The following is an 18,434-nucleotide window of genomic DNA, read 5'->3' as shown; positions in this document are numbered from 1 at the left end:
ATATTTTTAAATTATTTTAATATACTAATATTAAAAATAAATTAAAAATATATATTATTTTAATGCATTTTTAAATAAAAACAAACTTTAAAAAACAACTGTTATCACTCTTAAATACCCTTTAAAAGATTTTACAATGATTTATCACTATTCATAATTGATTATTTGATGACAATTCTTATGGGCTTAAAGTCATATGATAAAAGTAGGATGATCATTAAAGAACATTTTTTTAGGGTGACAGGTTTAGAGAAATTACAACATGAATAGTTAGAGACAGTTTTTGGCATTTGTTTTTAGACAAAACTGTCCAAATTTGATTACACCTGTCTAGGGATAATTTTTTATGTAACTTTTGTATTTTTTATAATAAATAGAGGCCACAGTTATGTAGTATGTAACAGCATTGTGCTTGGCGCACACAAACAATTTTGTGTATCTTTTGTTATTGGTATTAATAAAGGTTTGGAGTTTTTTTCTATAAATTATGCTTTGTGATTCTGATTTTTATATTTGTGTTCTTGTGATTTGTCTATTGCTTGAAAGACTTTGGGGAAAATCTTTTGGGTGTGTGAAACATCTTAGTACATAGATCAAACATGATTTGAAATTGTAAGATAGACTGAGTCTAGTGTTGTGCTGGGATTAAGATTGCGTCGAAAATTTCATCCTTGTGTTAAGTGGTATAACTATATGTATGCTCCAGCTAAGTTTTACAATTCATCTCTTCGGATCCAAACTCTATCAAATCATTGATACATTCATTGTGGACTCTTTATATTCGAACTCGAAACCTATATATTTAGTATTTACTACCCCAACTAATATTTCAAGGCTTACAGGGTATCTTCCCCTTTCATCTCTTTTGCTTGAATGTGTGAGCAAAATTTAATCAGAAGTGTCACTTGGAATTTGTATCCAGCACTTTAGTAGCAAAAACTGGTAAGCACCCACAATTGAATTAGATCTTAGATAAGATTCAGGCCATGTAATTATATGAATATGATGATACTGATGGTTCATTACCGGAGACATGTTGGTCATGGCAAAGGCAAACTAATTTTCTTGTACTATTCCATTGGACAAAGAAGTTTAAGTTGGCCAGTTGGTACATGTAAATTGTAATCAGTGGTTAGTGCTAGGTAGAATCACTCGACAGCAGGACAACCTAGCATGATCTACCTGATTAATTGATTATTTAACTTCATTGATGAAAAGTCTAAATCATTTTCCCGTTTATAAGTCACAATTTTGATGAAGTGATTAAGATATAGTCCAACATGAATTTGCCTTGTTATTCAAATCAGGCGTCCACAGACACTTGCCTTAGTTACAGTGAGGCAACATGTTTATTTTGATGTCTTAACATGACTAGCAAGGTCTAATCTTCAACATGAAATTGCAGATGATGATCCTGTGAAACTACTGTTTCTTTGCATGTCTCTGGCAGAAGGCCTTTAACCTCCCAAGGCCATCTTCAAGAGATGAGTGTTCAACTCCAAAAGATATTCTAACCCAATTCTTCAATCCCACAGTAATCCCTGAAAGAATTGATGTTCATTAGTGTCTTTATGGGATATCTTTCAAGCAACCATTGGTGCATCAGTTAGGCTGCTTCCCAGGCACAAGGATGAGAGATTCCTCTTTAGCTAGCTTGAGACAGAATTCCATGTCATCTTCAATATCATCAAGCTGTGGCAAGTGAAGCTTAACCTGCAAAGGCAAATTGTGATTCATGCGCATGTCTTCAGCTAAACTAGATAGCTGTGAAGAAAGAAACTAAGATCCTTGTTTCTTTGTCTTTACCATGATAAACATCCCTCCTTCTGCCTTTTGCGGGCATTTCAAGCCTGGAATCTCCTTCAGTTTATCGAAACAGAAGTCCAAATCCTCTCTAAGAATGTCAATTGTGTTTGAGAAGAAATCCTCAGTTGTTTTCTGTAGGATATGAGGAATAGTAGCCTGATAACAGAGCACCAACAGATTGACCCCGGTTACTATAGGAGATAAAAGCTTTGTAAGAGACCTGCAACTTAATTTGTCAATGTCCAAATATGTTCAGGAAGAAGTTAGACGTGAAAGAAACAAGAAATGTTAGTCTAAAGAGCAATGAGGTTAGGTGACTTAGCTTTAGTTCCAGTTTCAAATGGCCCCAAAAGTGGACAAATTTAGACAACTTCTTGGTTATGTGTCATCTTCGGATGGAGACAAATTTAGGCTACTGGCATGTTAGCTTCATGACCTTTTATCACAAGACATTAAGCCATGCAAGATTTTAGTGAAAAAATCTATCTACATTTGAAATCAATTTAATAAGATAAAGTTAATTTTTATTAGTTTAATCAAACACTCATCTACCGTAAATGGAGAAACCTAAGTCTGTACAACATATTGTGAAAACAGCAAGAATTTTTCATCCTAACACCACATTCATCACATCCTTCAATGTTCCATCAACCTCCTTAGAGAGGAAAGACAATGGCTCATTGCTCGCATTTATGGGTGGCAAAAGCTACCCATTCAGCTTAATCCACCCAGAACCATCTACTTTGATTCATCGGAACTTAAAATAATTGTCCATATAGGAAGTCACTTGCCTTAGTTACAATAATATTGTAAACATGTTTATTTCAATTTCTTAACAACATGAGCAAGGTCTAATGTTCAACATGAATTTGCTGATCAACTGCTGTTGATCCTGTTAAACTATATTTCTTGGCATGTCTCTGGCAGAAGGACTTTAACCTTCCAAGACCATCTTCAAGAGATGAGTACTCAACTGCAAATGTCACGCGGAGCCAATTCTTCAGCCCCAAAGTCACCCCTGCATGGAAATTTGTTCTGTTATGGTATCTCTGCGGTAACCTTCAAGCAACCCTCTAGAGTCTAGTCGTTAATAGCATAGGTTATCGAAATTACTTGCAGAAGTAACAGACAGGAAGTAGCTATTTCTAGCTTGGTGATCACCTGGTAAAATAATGAGAGACTCCTCTTTAGCTAGCTTGAGACAGAACTCCATGTCATCTTCAATATCTTCAAGCAGCAACAAGTTAAGCTTAACCTGCAAGCACAAATAGTGATCATGTCAACGACTAACAAACTAATAGCTCAAAAGAAGCTCTTGGTTTATGTCTTTACCATAGCAAAAAATGCTCCTTCAGGCTTTTGTGGGATCATTATGCATGGGATCTCCTTCAGTTTATCATAACAAATGTCCAAATTTTTCCTGAGGATGTTGATAGTTTTTGAGAAGAAATCCTGTGTCGTTTTCTCTAGGATTTGAGGAATAGCACCCTGATGCCGAGACAACATCAAAATTTAATGCTATGTATTGGAGCCGGCAAAGGAAAGAAAATCACACTATCAGAATTCAATTTAAAATGTGAATAAGTTTACAGTAATGAGTATTGTAGTAAAGATCCACAGATAACTTGTCTCATTATGTTCATGAAGGTCAAAATCTGCAAACCTGAATTAAGGTTGGTGGGAAAGGCGAGTAGACAAGAAGTTTGTTAATGGACTCGGCAATCTGAGAATATACAAGTGAAGAATAGTTTCACATCATATGTCAAGCAGTAGTTTCTGTAGGTATCAGATTAGAAGTCATGATATCAAGTGATTTGATAAGTGTTATCAGCTTTAATTAAGCCTTTACCTCATCCTTTCGAAGCAATCCACTTGGATCACAAGTCACTAGCCAACCAAGCCCCCAACCGGGAATCATCCATCTTTTTGATACAGATCCAAGAGTAATAACAGGTACAATTGTGGCAAACAAACTCATGGGCACAAATGGACTACTCCCGTAAACAAGATGGCCATAAACTTCATCAGCAATCACAAGAATCCCAAGCTTTCTTGCAGTCTCCGCAATCTACCATATAACAAGATCAATTACCAGCTAAGCATAAGAGATGGTCTTTATTTCAGGATTCAGGTCCCATGTTATTAATGATTACTTCACCTTATTCAAATGATTGTATGTATAAACACTTCCAGAAGGATTTCCAGGATTGATTATAACCATAGCAATGGTGTTCTCATCTGAGATAGCTTCAACAGCATCTAGATCAACCTCCCAACCTCTCTCCGGGAGAAGATCAAACTGCCTAATTTCTAGGTTGTTAAAAATTGCATAAGTTTCAACATCTGGATAACCAGGTCTTGGAAGCAGAATATTGGCTCCGGGCCGAGCTAGGACTTTAATTGTGATTTCTGCAGCTTGGTTGCAACCAAGGGTGAGATAGACATCATCTGGTGATAACCGGTAAGGAAGATCGCGAGAGAGATAGTCTGCAACAGCCCTTTTACCAGGAGAAAAAAACTAGAGATATATGCATTGTTTATGTAGAATGATAATCGAGAAAGATTAACCAAACATCAAATTATCTTGCAATGAAAACCAAACTTACGAATGGATACATCTCAACAAAAAAGTGTGCCTAAAGAAAGTCATGATCTGGCCAACACCTACCTCCTTGCAGGAAGAATACCACCAGTAGGAGCATAAGAATTGAATTTAGCAGAACGAACAGCTTCAACTATGGCATCTTCAGCTATAGGAGTGGTCCTGAAGCACTCGAAACAAGAGGGATCGCCAAAACCAAAAGAAATTGCAGGCCTGTGATCACCTTCATTGAAATTTTCTTTTAAAAAGTACACAGCATCATCAATGCTGGTTGGTGTTTCTGTCTTGAGCACATTTGTGCCCATGGCATTCTTCTTTTGGTGACTAACTTTCAAGGGATAGGAACCAATTTTAAACAATTTCTTGGTTATCTTCAGAAGGAGACAAAGTTTGGGAACCACCATTTTGGCTTCTTGCCATACAAGTCCACGGTTAAAGTAACAAATAAGTTTGCATGTCCTGTAATGAGTCTAATGACATAGGACAAAGGCAAACGCAAATAAATGAAGGGAGGTTGTAATATTGTGAAATGAAAGAGAACTTCAATAGGAGATGGCGACAATACCCTTGGAGGATTAGATTTGAGGTATAAAAGAATGACGGGCATTGAGCTAATTGCATATCTAATTAATAAGTATAAATAGGACGAGTTAAAAAAAAATCTGAAATGAGAGAGAGAGAGAGAGAGAGAACTAGAATGAGAGAAAGAAAAAGGAAGAAGAGATAAAGAAAAGTATAAAGGATTTGAGAAACTTGCTTTAACATGTGGTTGCGGTAATTAGTTTTGATTTTAGTTTTTGTTAAGGTTTAGAGTTTTGAAGTTTATTTTTTGAGTTAGATTGATGATTAATTGAAATGTTAAAGGTTGATTATTTTGGGTGTTTGAGATACATGTTGGATTTTTAGAAATCTATCGTTGTTTGGGAGACTAGTGAATCAAAATTCTGAAATCTCAATCAATCGGTTGACTAATTGGATCATTGGAATTTGATCAACCAATTTGCCTGATGATTTTGGTCGACTGATTGGTAAGTTTTGATCAACCGGTTGACCTAGCAAAAAGGGATGAATGATTCTTTTTTGTTTGAAAAGTTTAGAAAATATTTTAAATTGATCAGATAGATATGATTCACTTTTATATATCTCAAATCTTATAGATGCAATCTTTTATTTTTTTTGCTTCAAGTTATTTTTTAGTATATTATTTTTATATTCAGATGTTCCTGATATTTTTCATGTTGGGCATTAGTAACATTTTTGTTAATATCTACTTTTGAGTCCTAACTACTTTTGATTTATGTGAGTAGATAATATTTCATATATTAGATAAGTAGTATAAATATTTGAATTGTTAATATAAAATTGATAACACTTTTTGGTAATTTATATATTGTTTATTATCTCTTATCTATGATAAATCATGATTATTTATTGAGATTGATTCTTTATATGAGCCATTATATACTTTTAAATTGATAGCTCCTCATTTGATTGATTGTACGAGTTAAGCATTTAAGAAATGATTCTGTTTTGTTTGATTATGATCTTATAATATGCCGATTAGAATACACATGCAATCATGGTAGTGTTAATCTTTATGCATATGGTATTTGAATCCTAGTTGGTTAAGAGAGTCACCAACATGTGACGACTGATTATCACATAGTTTAGAGCGTCGTGCCAATTACATTTTGATTTTCTGACAAGCCTTACTCTATGATATTTTTTTGTTATGACCTGCTTGTGAAACTCTTATGTAAACGCATAAGTCAAACTTGTGTGTATGTGTGTACTTCATTGATGTATCACCTCATATGTATATAGTAGACGTTATTTATTCATTAAGTTATCGAACTCACCCTCTCATTATTATTATTTTTCAGGCTTATAACTTCATTAACATGTCACTTTTGTTGAACTTTCAAGACTTACTATTTTATTTGTAATTAATGCTTTTCTGTTATGTGTAGTTAGATCTACATAATTACAAAATTAAGATGTTGAGTTAAATTATGAACTATAATTTATGATATCAAATGTTATGTAGAACTCTAATTGAGTTAACATAAAAAATTGTATGTATGTTTGGATTCGTATAACCTGGAGTAGGACTTTGCTCATGTGTCAATCATGGACTCATAAACCAGATCATGACAGAGATAGCTTTCCAAATTGTAAATGATGAATAGTTTAACAAATAAATTGATGGTATTCATTCAGAAGAACTTGAAATAGTTGCCCATGAAGTCACATATCTTAGGCTACAGACGATGTTTCATACATGTTTATTTCAATTTCTTAACAACATAAACAAGTAATGTAAATTTTCTGATGAACAGCAGTTGATCCTGCTAAGCTATGCTTTCTTCGCATGTCTCCCACAGAAGGACCTTAACCTTCCGAGACCATCTTCAAGAGATGATTGTTCAACTGAAAATGTTATGCGGAGCCAATTCTTTAGTCCCACAGTCACCCCTGAAAGAAATATATCTCATCAGGGAATCTCTCCATGGTAAATCTTATAGCATCCCTAAGTAGTTCATCAATAGGTCATTAAAATTACTAGCACAAGGAGCAGACAGGAAGTGGATATTTCTAACTTGGTGCTCACCTGGTAAAATGACGAGAGATTCCTCTTTAGCTAGCTTCAGACAGAACTCCATGTCATCTTCGATGTCTTCAAGAAGTGAAAGGTTAAGCTTCACCTGCAAGAACAAATTGTGATAATGTCTTTCACTAAAAAACAAGATTAGATCATATGAAAGCTGTTAGTTTCTGTCTCTACCAAAACAAACATGGCTCCTTCTGCCCTTTGTGGGCAAGTAATGCACGGTATCTCCTTCAGTATATCGTAACAGAAGCCTGAAGCTGCTCTAAGAATGTTTATAGTTTTTGAAAAGAACTCCTCTGTTGTTTTCTCAAGGATTTCAGGAACAGCGGCCTGACACCAAAGCAACATAAAAATTTACAAACACATATAGAGCAGACCATCAGAACTCAGCTTAAAATGTCAAAAAAAAAAGCTTGTCTGACCATGATACTAAACATCACTGTCTGTTTGACAGTGATTCATTGGAACTTGACTGCTCTTCCTTGCGAAGTTTCGTATCATAGTTAAGAGATTCTCAGACTAAGATGTTAATTTCCCATTATCTTCATGCAAGTAGCAGTTTAAGAATGCAAACCTGAATAAAGGTTGGCGAGAAAGGGGCGGGATTGAGAGCACTTTTAATGGAATCAGCAATCTGAGAAGCAAACAAGTAATGAATACGGTAACAAGGTATATCAAGCAACAATTTCTACAAGCTATATATCTTTTTGCATATAAAATCATAATAGCAGATATTAAATGGCTGATTGAATGAAGGTTGTAAGCGTTAAGACTTTACCCCACATTTCTGAAGCAAACCAGTAGGATCACTTGTTACTAGCCACCCGAGTCGCCAACCGGGAACCATCCATCTTTTCGATATGGATCCAAGGGTAATAACAGGCACAGTTGATCCAAAAACACCCATGGGCACAAATGGCTTGCTCCCAAAAACGATATGACCATATACTTCATCAGCAACAACAAGAATCCCAAGCTTTCTTGCAGTCTCCGCAATCTATGACATAACAGGATCAACAAAGCACATCAAAGCTGGAACCAGCATAAAAGACAGCACCCTGAAGTTATAGGTTAGCTTACCTTGCTCAAATGTTCATATGAATAAACACTTCCACAAGGATTTCCAGGATTTATTATAACCATGGCAATGGTGTTCTCATCTGCAATAGCTTCAACAGCATCTAGATCAACCTCCCAGCCTTTCCGGGGAAGAAGATCAAAATGCCTTAACTCTAGGTGATGAGAATTTGCATAAGTTTCATAAATTCTAAAACCAGGTCTTGGAAGCAGAATATTGGCTTCTGGTCTAGCAAGGACTTTCACTATCATTTCCATGGCATGTTTGCAACCAAGGGTGACATAGACATCTTCCGGTGATAACTGGTAAGGAAGATCATTGGAGAGGTATTCTGCAATAGCCCTTTTTAAAAACAGAAGTTACCGGATTAAAAATTTGTTAAGAATGTCATGATATTTAGCTAATGAATTAGGTGGATGATGTTTGTTTATACCTTCTTGCAGATAAAATACCACCAGTAGGAGCATAAGAATTGAATTTAGCAGAACGGACAGCTCCAACTATGGCATCCTCAGCTATATTAGTAGTCCTGAAGCACTTGAAACCAGAGGGGTCACCCACGCCAAGTGAAATGGCAAGCCTGTGATCATCTTCATTGATGTTTTCTTTCAGAAATTTGACAACACTCATAATGCTGTAACTTGGTGGTGGTGTTTTGAGGTTACCGATCCCTTCGAAACCCAATTTCCTTAATTTGCTCTCCATTTCTGGGTATTCTTGTTTTTCTTGAGTGAAGTTGCAAGAGAAAGAAGCACTTGAAATAGCATACGTTAGGCACTGGGTGTGCTTGGTAACGTATGCTCAGATGGGGACAATTATAGTTCTGCTGACATTTTGGCCTCGTGTTCTTACTATCATAACTTCTTTTGGACATACTTTTACCAGAAATTCTTGGTGAAAGTGAAAAGGCATACATGCATGTGTGACCTTTGGCCAAGGATGATAGAATACAGAGGCAAATGAAGGATGGTAAATATACGTTAATTTTCAAAAACAAAATTATGGGAGATAGGTATTCATATTATAAATTAATGGTGAATAGTTTGATAAAAAAATAAATTCGGTGGTCTTGATTCGAAGAACTTAAAATAGTTGCCCATGAAGTCGCTTGCCTCATTTGTAACTAGCCGAGTTGCCCTGCTGCTGCGGAAAGCTTTTTGAAATATATTTTTTATTTAATTATATAATAATAAAATAGATATTTGCAGAAAAGATAATAAATAAAATTATTGAAAATTTCATTATTTTCATTAAAATTATATTTTTTAATTCATGTAATTTCTTGTTGTTTTGACAACAAAATGGTTTTTTTATTAATAGTATAGTTCATTCAATTAAAAGTAAAAGCATTTAAGAAAAATATTTACAAAAACTACAATTAATGACTTGAACTAAAAAAGAAAATGTGTATTTATAATAAAAAAACCTAACTTTCTTTTTCATGGACCCTTTTTTTTATTTGACGAAAAGCTTACTTTTTGTTAGAAGCATTATTTTTTAAATAAAATTTTTATTATGATCGTTGTTAGAAGCAATAATATTTATTATTCAGAAGAACTTGAAATATTTGCCCAAGAAGTCACATACCTTAGCTACAGACGATGTTTCATACATGTTTATTTCAGTTTCTTAACAACATAAACGTAAATTTGCTGATGAACAGCAGTTGATCCTGCTAAGCTATGCTTTCTTCGCATGTCTCCCACAGAAGGACCTTAACCTTCCGAGACCATCTTCAAGAGATGATTGTTCAACTGAAAATGTTATGCGGAGCCAATTCTTTAGTCCCACAGTCACCCCTGAAAGAAATATATCTCATCAGGGAATCTCTCCATGGTAAATCTTATAGCATCCCTAAGTAGTTCATCAATAGGTCATTAAAATTACTAGCAGAAGGAACAGACAGGAAGTGGATATTTCTAACTTGGTGCTCACCTGGTAAAATGACGACAGATTCCTCTTTTGCTAGCTTCAGACAGAACTCCATGTCATCTTCGATGTCTTCAAGAAGTGAAAGGTTAAGCTTCACCTGCAAGAACAAATTGTGATCATGTCTTTCACTAAAAAACAAGATTAGATCATATGAAAGCTGTTAGTTTCTGTCTTTACCAAAACAAACATGGCTCCTTCTGCCCTTTGTGGGCAAGTAATGCACGGTATCTCCTTCAGTTTATCGTAACAGAAGGCTGAAGCTGCTCTAAGAATGTTTATAGTTTTTGAAAAGAACTCCTCTGTTGTTTTCTCAAGGATTTCAGGAACAGCGGCCTGACACCAAAGCAACATAAAAATTTACAAACACATATAGAGCAGACCATCAGAACTCAGCTTAAAATGTCAAAAAAAAAAAACTTGTCTGACCATGATACTAAACATCACTGTCTGTTTGACAGTGATTCATTGGAACTTGACTGCTCTTCCTTGCGAAGTTTCGTATCATAGTTAAGAGATTCTCAGACTAAGATGTTAATTTCCCATTATCTTCATGCAAGTAGCAGTTTAAGAATGCAAACCTGAATAAAGGTCGGCGAGAAAGGGGCAGGATTGAGAACATTCTTAATGGAATCAGCGATCTGAGAAGAAAACAAGTAGTGAATACGGTAACATGGTATATCAAGCAACAATTTCTTCAAGCTATATATCTTTATCATCTAAATAAGTTGCATATATAGAATCATAATAGCATATATTAAATGATTGATTGGATGAAGGTTATAAGCCTGAAGAGCTTACCCCACATTTTTGAAGTAAACCAGTAGGATCACTTGTTACTAGCCATCCAAGTCGCCAACCGGGAACCATCCATCTTTTCGATATGGATCCAAGGGTAATAACAGGCACAGTTGATCCAAAAACACCCATGGGCACAAATGGCTTGCTCCCAAAAGTAACATGACCATATACTTCATCAGCAACCACAAGAATCCCAAGCTTTCTTGCAGTCTCCGCAATCTATGACATAACAGGATCAACAAAGCACATCAAAGCTGGAACCAGCATAAAAGACAGCACCCTGAAGTTATAGGTTAGCTTACCTTGCTCAAATGTTCATATGAATAAACACTTCCACAAGGATTTCCAGGATTTATTATAACCATGGCAATGGTGTTCTCATCTGCAATAGCTTCAACAGCATCTAGATCAACCTCCCAGCCTCTTTCGGGAAGAAGATCAAAAAGTCTGAATTCTAAGTGATGAAGATTTGCAAAAGTTTCATAAGTTCTATAACCAGGCCTTGGCAACAGAATATTGGCTTCTGGTCTAGAAAGGACTTCCACCGTCACTTCCATGGCATGTTTGCAACCAGCAGTCACATAGATATCTTCTAGCGATAACTGGTAAGGAAGATCATTGGAGAGGTATTCTGCAATAGCCCTTTTAACATGAAAGAGATTACCAGCTTAGAATTTTGTTAAGAATGTCATAAAATGAATTAGGTTGATGTTCTTTGTTTATATTGATTTCAATCCAGTTACAATCATATCAAGGCAACATCCACCTAATTGGATTATGGATTTCTAACTATTGGTGATATAATTTATAATCAAATACTAATAATTATAAAATAAGATTAATAAAATATCAAATTATCTTAAATAATAAAATAAATTAAAGAATGAATATATCTCAAGGAAAAACATGCTGGCTAACACCTACTTTCTTGCGGGGGAAATACCACCAGTAGGAGCATAAGAGTTGAATTTAGCAGAACGGATAGCTTCAGTTACGGCATCTTCAGCTATAGCAGCAGTCCTAAAGCACTTGAAATGAGAGGGATCACCCAAGCCAAGAGAAATCGCAGGCCTGTGATCATCTTTATTGGTAATTTCATTCAGAAAGCTGACAACACCTTTAATGCTGTAACTTGGCGGAGCTTTTTTTATCCTTTCGCTGTCTTCAAAACCAAATTTCTTTAATTTTCCCTCCATTTCTTGTTTTTCTGAAGTGAAGTTGCGAGAGAAAGAAGCACAAGAAACAGTGAGTCACGTTTCGTGTTTAGACGGTGACTGTTAGGCGGTAGACGGTACTACCGACAGGTTGGAACTAAGGCAACTTTTGTTTTTTATATTTTTTAAATATATATTTATTTTTTAAAAATAAAAAATACCTTTAAAAAATACCATTCATCATATTGATGTGTTGCTAAGAATCTTGGTTGGTAGCAAATTCATCTATAGGATCCAAGAGTTTTTAACATCAAGAAAATCAAGGGAAGTTGCAAATATGTAATTCAGTAATTGAATAGAAAAAGGCTTCATAAAAATTCACTAAAACTGTTGCAGATCAGAAACTTTTGTGTTATTTTTATATATATCAAGAGACACTACTAATGACACTTTCATCCTGTCGAGGCCTTGTTCAAGAGACTGTGGCTCAATGGCAAATGTGACCTGGGGCCAGTTTTTCAGCCCAGCAGCCACGCCTGCACCAAATATAATAGCTTTCAACATTATTTCTGCCAAATTGAGATACAGAGACTGCATCAATTTTCTGTACTCGTGCATCATGCTGGACATCGGAAAACCATCGAATCTAAAAGCTTTGATCAGTAGCACTTAAGTGCATGCCTGACTATGTTAACATCTAGCAGACGATTATGAACAGTTTATGCTCTACCTGGAAGAGCAACCATGCACAGATTCCTTCTGACAAGCCTAAGACAGAAGTCCGTATCATCAGTAATGTCTTCAAGCAAGGAGAGATATAGTTTTACCTGTAACATACACGGGTCATCAGGAATCTCATTACAGTGCTTAAAACTTTTTTCCAGGGTACAATGGATTTCAATAATGAACAAGAATAGTGCATGAGCAGATTGAAGCAATTAAAATGAACAAGAACACGTTTTTGTCTAGCAATAGAAAATCATGCAAATCGGACTCCAAGAGCGATAAAGAATGATCTAGTATCAATGCTGCAGCTTAGAGAAAGTTCAGCTCATTACAATCTGGTAAGAACATCATGGCCACGCTTGAACTGTGAGGGCTGGTAAATGATATCAGTGGAGGGTATGTGAAAGCTCAGGTCCGGTATGGTTGAGAGTTAGGGCTCTTTTCCGGTATGGTTCAGACTATGAAGGGTTTAGAAGAGCCCATGAAAGGAGCAGAACAAATTCATTAGACCATTTTAGAAAGGTCTTGGTTTTGTGGAGCTCCCGGGCATGTGACCAAATCAAAGCTAGCACAGAACTAATACGAAAATTCATAGCAATAAAGATAATGGTATTATCTTTTGCTTGTTCTATTCAAAAATTCAAGGTTATCTCGACGACTATGAATGTTCTTGAGGAATTAATTAATTTACAAATATATCTTTTTTTAGTGAGCAAGTTTGTACATTTTATTTCAATTTCCCAATAATTTATTTTTAAACTCATGAAATTCTGATCTAAACCCTGTCCATACATTATTAAACTATAAGTATATGTTTTATTTTTGTAAGAAAAAAAATTTTAATTTAAAAGAAATTAACTTGATTTTTTTTTATTTTTCTTCATTTATGAAAGTTTTGGACTTTTTGGTATAAAAAGTTTTCAAAAGCAATTATCGATTGATTGACGAGTCATAAGAGGATGTTTCTTTGACTTTGTTATTTGTCAATGGAGTTAATGAGTTTGTGATAAAGGTGGTTTTTTTAAAAAAAAATCTTGTATTTTTTTAACATAAGCTTATAAAAGTATAAAAAAACTTAAAAAATATTAATTTAATATTTTAATGGTAAAAAATAGTTTAAAAAACAGGTTGAAACGTTCAAATAGAAGAAAATAATCAAATATAAAGAAATAAGCAAGATTTTGATTTCTGTTCTAGTGTTATTCTTCGAGAAGAACATGAGCATACAATCCAATATGTTTACGGAAACCAAAAAAAAAAAAACAGAGCATTTAAAGGGTACTAAGGATGACATATACAAGAATTTCAATAGCTAACAACTAGGGATTATATTTCATATGTGTTACTAGTGATAATTTTTTTTTAATTATTAATATAGATATTCGGGTCAGCTTACACGTATTTTAATTAATTTTATGAATTTTAAAGTTAATGATAATATAAATTTTCAGTAATTCTAAAATTTATAAAACTCGAATTAATAATATTTAATTATTATTAATAGTTATCTTGATATGCATGAACAAAGACATCAAGTAGCCTCCATGCATTGTCAAGTCTGATTTGGTAATCACAAAGTCTGTTTTTGTTAGCAATTTCTTTATTTTAATATATTTTAAAATAAAATATATTTTAAAAAACAACACCCACCAACCTACCCAACAACACTAAATGCGGCACAAGAGAACATGAATTTTGCATGAAGGGGGCATTTTAATATAGTGTTCTGGATTCAATTATTGTTTAAGCATTACACGCAAGACCCCAAAATTCAAGTGCGTAAAAGCTCGCATCCATTTATAATTTATAATTTATAATTTATAATTTATAATTTATAATATTTGTTTTTATCTTGTTAACCAATTTACACTCTTTCATTAGTCAAATTACGCGAAGATTGCCTCCCCATCTAATCTCTACGCGCTCTTTGACCACACTCTTTCCTGCTGAAGTTACGCCTTGTTGCGCATGCATGATGCAAGCATGTAGTAGTGTCTAGAAGGGCAGTAATTTTTATTTTTTAAAAATATATTAAATTGAATTTTCAGTATTTTTAATAATTTTAATATATTCATGTTAAAAACATATATATATAAATTATTTTAATATATTTTCAAACAAAAATTATTTTTAAAAAATATTATACACTACTCTATCAAACACAAAATTAATCTCATTATATCACTACAATGGTGATTAATTATTATCTCATTACATAAAATATAAATATAATAATAGCTAAAAAAGCATGTTTATGTGTTTTTTGTTTATAAAATACTGAAACTCCCTTTAAAAATCATAAATATATTTATTTTATTTTCATGTCTCTTCAATAAAATATATTTCTATCTTCAATCCTAAGATTTCCACAAATCATGTATAATGTAGCATGCAACAATAAATAAACTTAGTTATATAATCCGAAGTCAACTTGATAACCTATTTATTGAAGATTTGGTTGGTAAAAAATATATATTTTTTATTTAAATAATATTAATTTTAAAAAAATTAAAACTTAAATTAACTCGGATGAATTCTTAATACGTAACCTAAATTTTAAGGGGTTGTTTTTTTTAATATATAGTTGGAACTGCATTTTACGAGTTTTTATTTTTTATTTTAGTATTTTTATATTATTTTAATATATTAATATTAAAAATAATTTTTAAAAAATAAAAAATATATATTATTTTTATATATTTTTAAAAAACAACCACAGCTTACCTTTCCAAACATTACATAAATCGATCCGGACACGATCTCAGTATCTATGCATGTTTTGCAGGGTACGCGCTTTTAAAGGAATATTTGAAAGCAGCCATGGTGGAGAATACGGTCACGGAAACAAGTGACGGTAAATGATGGCAGCAACGCGGTTATTTGTTGACAGATATTCGGGAACGCGTCAAGCAGAAGAATGGACGCGTGTCAGTATGTTAATGGTTGGTGTCTACCCTCACTGAACTGACTGTCAAGAGAGCGATCCAAAAGGCTGTGTTACTGTTTGAGACGGCGATGCGGTGGATGATTGCTGTCTCTCGTTTAGCATCCAACGAACTGTTTGACACGAATTCTGTTTTCAGTTAATTTTTTAAAAGTATTTTCGGTTAAACAAATATTTAAAAAATCATTATAACTATATATATATATATATATATATATATATATATATATAATAACAGCGGGAGATGCTTGGCATAATTATAAAACTTCGCCCCACTTGTTACCCAACTTAAGGTTCAGATTCTAGAAGAAATGAGTTAATTCAGGTCAATTTAAAATGATATTATTTTAATATATATTTTTTAAAAAATTAAAAAAATATTTTTTTGATTTATTCTTTGAAATTAAATCGGATTTTATTCAAAACTTGACCAGATCAATCATGTTAATAAGTCAATCAAATTTGATTGGATCAATTTTTATTTAAATCGACATAAAATCCAACTTGGATTAAATTATGAATTGACAAGTCTTCAAATTGACATGTCGAGCTATACCAAGTTTAATAATAGTGTTATTTTATTGTGTTAATGCACTTAGCTTTCTAATACTAAAGGGCTGGGTAATTAATAATAATAATAATAATAATAATAATAAAGTATGAATTAAGGTTCATTAGCTATTGAATTTTCTAGATTTTTTTTATGTTTTAGGTAAATATAATGGCTAGATTTTCTCTTTGTTAAAAGAAGTGGAAGAATCTAGACTTTTAAACTTCATAAATTTATTACCCATTTATCCAAGACAAGGCATTAATCTACTAAGATTATATTTATCTAAAAAAGAAAATATAGTTTTCAAATCTATGCTTTTAGAGACTGATGGAAATATAATACAGTTAATTCAAGCCGTGATAACGGCCCCGTTATCAAAAGCCGGCACATCACTGACAAAACACCCACTTATCTCGAAATTCCCGTGTGCCACGTAACCCTTATAGCATTGTCGTTTCTTATCTGTTTCTTCCTCTCTCTTTCTCTTGGGCGGCGCAACCCATTCCTCTCAGTCAAACCTTTCATTGACTAGACTCCCTATAAAACCACACCCCCACCCCTTCCTCTCTGAAGCACACCGCCCCCCAGACCCTAACCTTCACTACTTTATATTTTCCGGAGACTATTTGCTCTCTAGTGTTTACTTGCTTCATTGGCTCCTTTATTGCAATCTAAGATAATATTCTTAGATTGTTTTCATATATCTTCGATTGTTTTCATCGTTGGGATTCAAGAAAATGGCACCCAAGAAGCTTAATGGTAATGACAATGGTTCTTTGAAGAAAGCAAGTGGTGATCATGACAAGAAGGAAATCCATTATAGGGGAGTGAGGAAGAGGCCATGGGGGAGGTATGCTGCTGAGATAAGGGATCCCGGGAAGAAAAGCCGGGTTTGGTTGGGCACGTTTGACACGGCAGTGGAGGCTGCAAGGGCATATGATAAGGCGGCGCGTGAGTATCGTGGTGCTAAGGCGAAGACCAACTTTCCAATAGCGGAGAAGGTGGTTGATTATGACGATGAGAAGCAGAGCTCTAGCCAGAGCAGCACCGTTGAGTCGTCAAGCTCCCCGGTGGTTTCTGCGGTGGCGCGTGATGTAACTCGCCAGGATGGTGGGGTTGTGGGGATGGGGAGGTTTCCCTTTGTGTTCCAGCAGCAGCCGCCGAATGTTAACGCTGTTGGTCCTGTCTGGTTTCTTGATGGTGTTAAGCCTGAGTTTGTGGCTCAGCGTTTCCCTGTCCGGTTTGACCCGGTGGGTCTTGAGGGCGGGGCCCATAGTGACTCGGATTCATCATCTGTGATTGATTTTAAGCCAAGGAGTTCAATTCTTCATCTTGATCTTAACCTGCCTCCACCAGCTGATGCTTGATCGACAATTATTTAATTTTTTTTGAGATTATTCATGAGGGGATAGTTTTTTTTTTCCAGCTAATCTTACTTTTTAAAGAGAAGAAGGGATGATCTCGTTTAATGGGTCATCGTAATCTAATGTAAATAAATTACTAGGATCAAGATTTTGCAACTACAGAGAAATACTCACAATTCTCTTCCTGGTTGTTTTGTGTTTGTAAGCTCACAAATTATTTCAATTGCTGATAATTTTCAATCCCTATTTTTTGTTCTTGGGTCTTTCACTCTGCATTTAGTGGCTCAATGATTTAAGCATCAAGTGGATTGATTTGACTTGAATGGCAACAGGTGAGACGGAATTTAATTCTCTACAAAAAAAAAAAAAAAGGGAAAAATATTGTGGAGCCAAATCAAGATAATAACAAGTGTAATTTCTTTATTATTGATAGAAAGGATAACGTAGATGATCCCCAATTTTATCGTCTCGAGATCGAATTTTTATCTTCTCAGGGGAATCTACACCGTTTGGGTACGGCACCGTTTGGAAATGCGGTGATCATATTCCTCCATCAGAAAAATAGCTTGATGCAAGGATGATAAAAAGCTTAACACCTCTTATTTTTATTATTTTTGTTTAGGATAAAAAAAACAAAAAGATCATTTTATTCAAAACTTCAATTATAAAATTCTCTCTCTTTCACTTTACGTATTGGAACGCACCGTTCAGTTTTCATATCTTCTTGACCCGAAATAATTTATCCAGCGGAGATTAAAGGATTTGATTTAGAAGATAAATAAATATTGTTAATTTTTTTATTTATATTGATTATAAAGATTTTCTGATAAGAACTAAATGTTTTGAAAAATCAGCTTTGCAATACA

The 18,434-nt window shown here is 34.2% G+C and overlaps 3 protein-coding genes and 1 pseudogene across 6 annotated transcripts; 1 reads left to right on the top strand and 3 right to left on the bottom strand.

Annotated features, from left to right (window-relative positions):
- Nucleotides 1-1,271: 1,271 nt before the first annotated feature.
- LOC133672920 (probable aminotransferase TAT2) lies at nt 1,272-4,842 on the bottom strand. 4 transcript variants are annotated; one of them, XM_062093493.1, is made up of 9 exons: nt 4,475-4,842; nt 3,965-4,304; nt 3,656-3,874; nt 3,470-3,529; nt 3,139-3,294; nt 2,968-3,061; nt 2,781-2,824; nt 1,807-1,962; nt 1,272-1,713 (listed from the first exon to the last, which is right to left on the bottom strand). In XM_062093493.1, exons 1-9 carry the CDS (start codon nt 4,810-4,812, stop codon nt 1,603-1,605), a joined length of 1,518 nt encoding a protein of 505 aa, XP_061949477.1. In that variant the 5' UTR covers nt 4,813-4,842; the 3' UTR covers nt 1,272-1,602. The 4 variants fall into 4 exon arrangements, with proteins under 4 accessions (XP_061949477.1, XP_061949480.1, XP_061949479.1 ...); XM_062093496.1 differs by having other exon boundaries at nt 4,413-4,612; XM_062093495.1 differs by lacking the exons at nt 1,272-1,713; nt 1,807-1,962 and adding an exon at nt 1,969-2,242 and having other exon boundaries at nt 4,475-4,839.
- A 1,755-nt stretch (nt 4,843-6,597) lies between these two features.
- LOC133672836 (probable aminotransferase TAT2) lies at nt 6,598-9,530 on the bottom strand. Its single transcript, XM_062093373.1, has 7 exons — nt 8,531-9,530; nt 8,100-8,439; nt 7,798-8,016; nt 7,594-7,653; nt 7,194-7,349; nt 7,020-7,113; nt 6,598-6,883 (listed from the first exon to the last, which is right to left on the bottom strand). The coding sequence occupies exons 1-7, from the start codon at nt 8,800-8,802 to the stop codon at nt 6,765-6,767; spliced, it is 1,260 nt and encodes a 419-aa protein (XP_061949357.1). The 5' UTR covers nt 8,803-9,530; the 3' UTR covers nt 6,598-6,764.
- Nucleotides 9,531-9,619: 89 nt separating this feature from the next.
- On the bottom strand, nt 9,620-12,134 carry LOC133672835 (probable aminotransferase TAT2; annotated as a pseudogene).
- Nucleotides 12,135-16,752: 4,618 nt separating this feature from the next.
- On the top strand, nt 16,753-17,825 carry LOC133672536 (ethylene-responsive transcription factor 4-like). Its single transcript, XM_062092971.1, has one exon. It carries the CDS (start codon nt 16,942-16,944, stop codon nt 17,569-17,571), a length of 630 nt encoding a protein of 209 aa, XP_061948955.1. The 5' UTR covers nt 16,753-16,941; the 3' UTR covers nt 17,572-17,825.
- Nucleotides 17,826-18,434: the final 609 nt, after the last annotated feature.

The sequence above is a fragment of the Populus nigra genome, chromosome 14, assembly GCF_951802175.1.
Source record: "Populus nigra chromosome 14, ddPopNigr1.1, whole genome shotgun sequence".
NCBI lineage: Eukaryota > Viridiplantae > Streptophyta > Magnoliopsida > Malpighiales > Salicaceae > Populus > Populus nigra.
The sequence above is the reverse complement of the archived record's forward strand: the minus strand, read 5'-3'. Positions and strand labels throughout refer to the sequence as shown.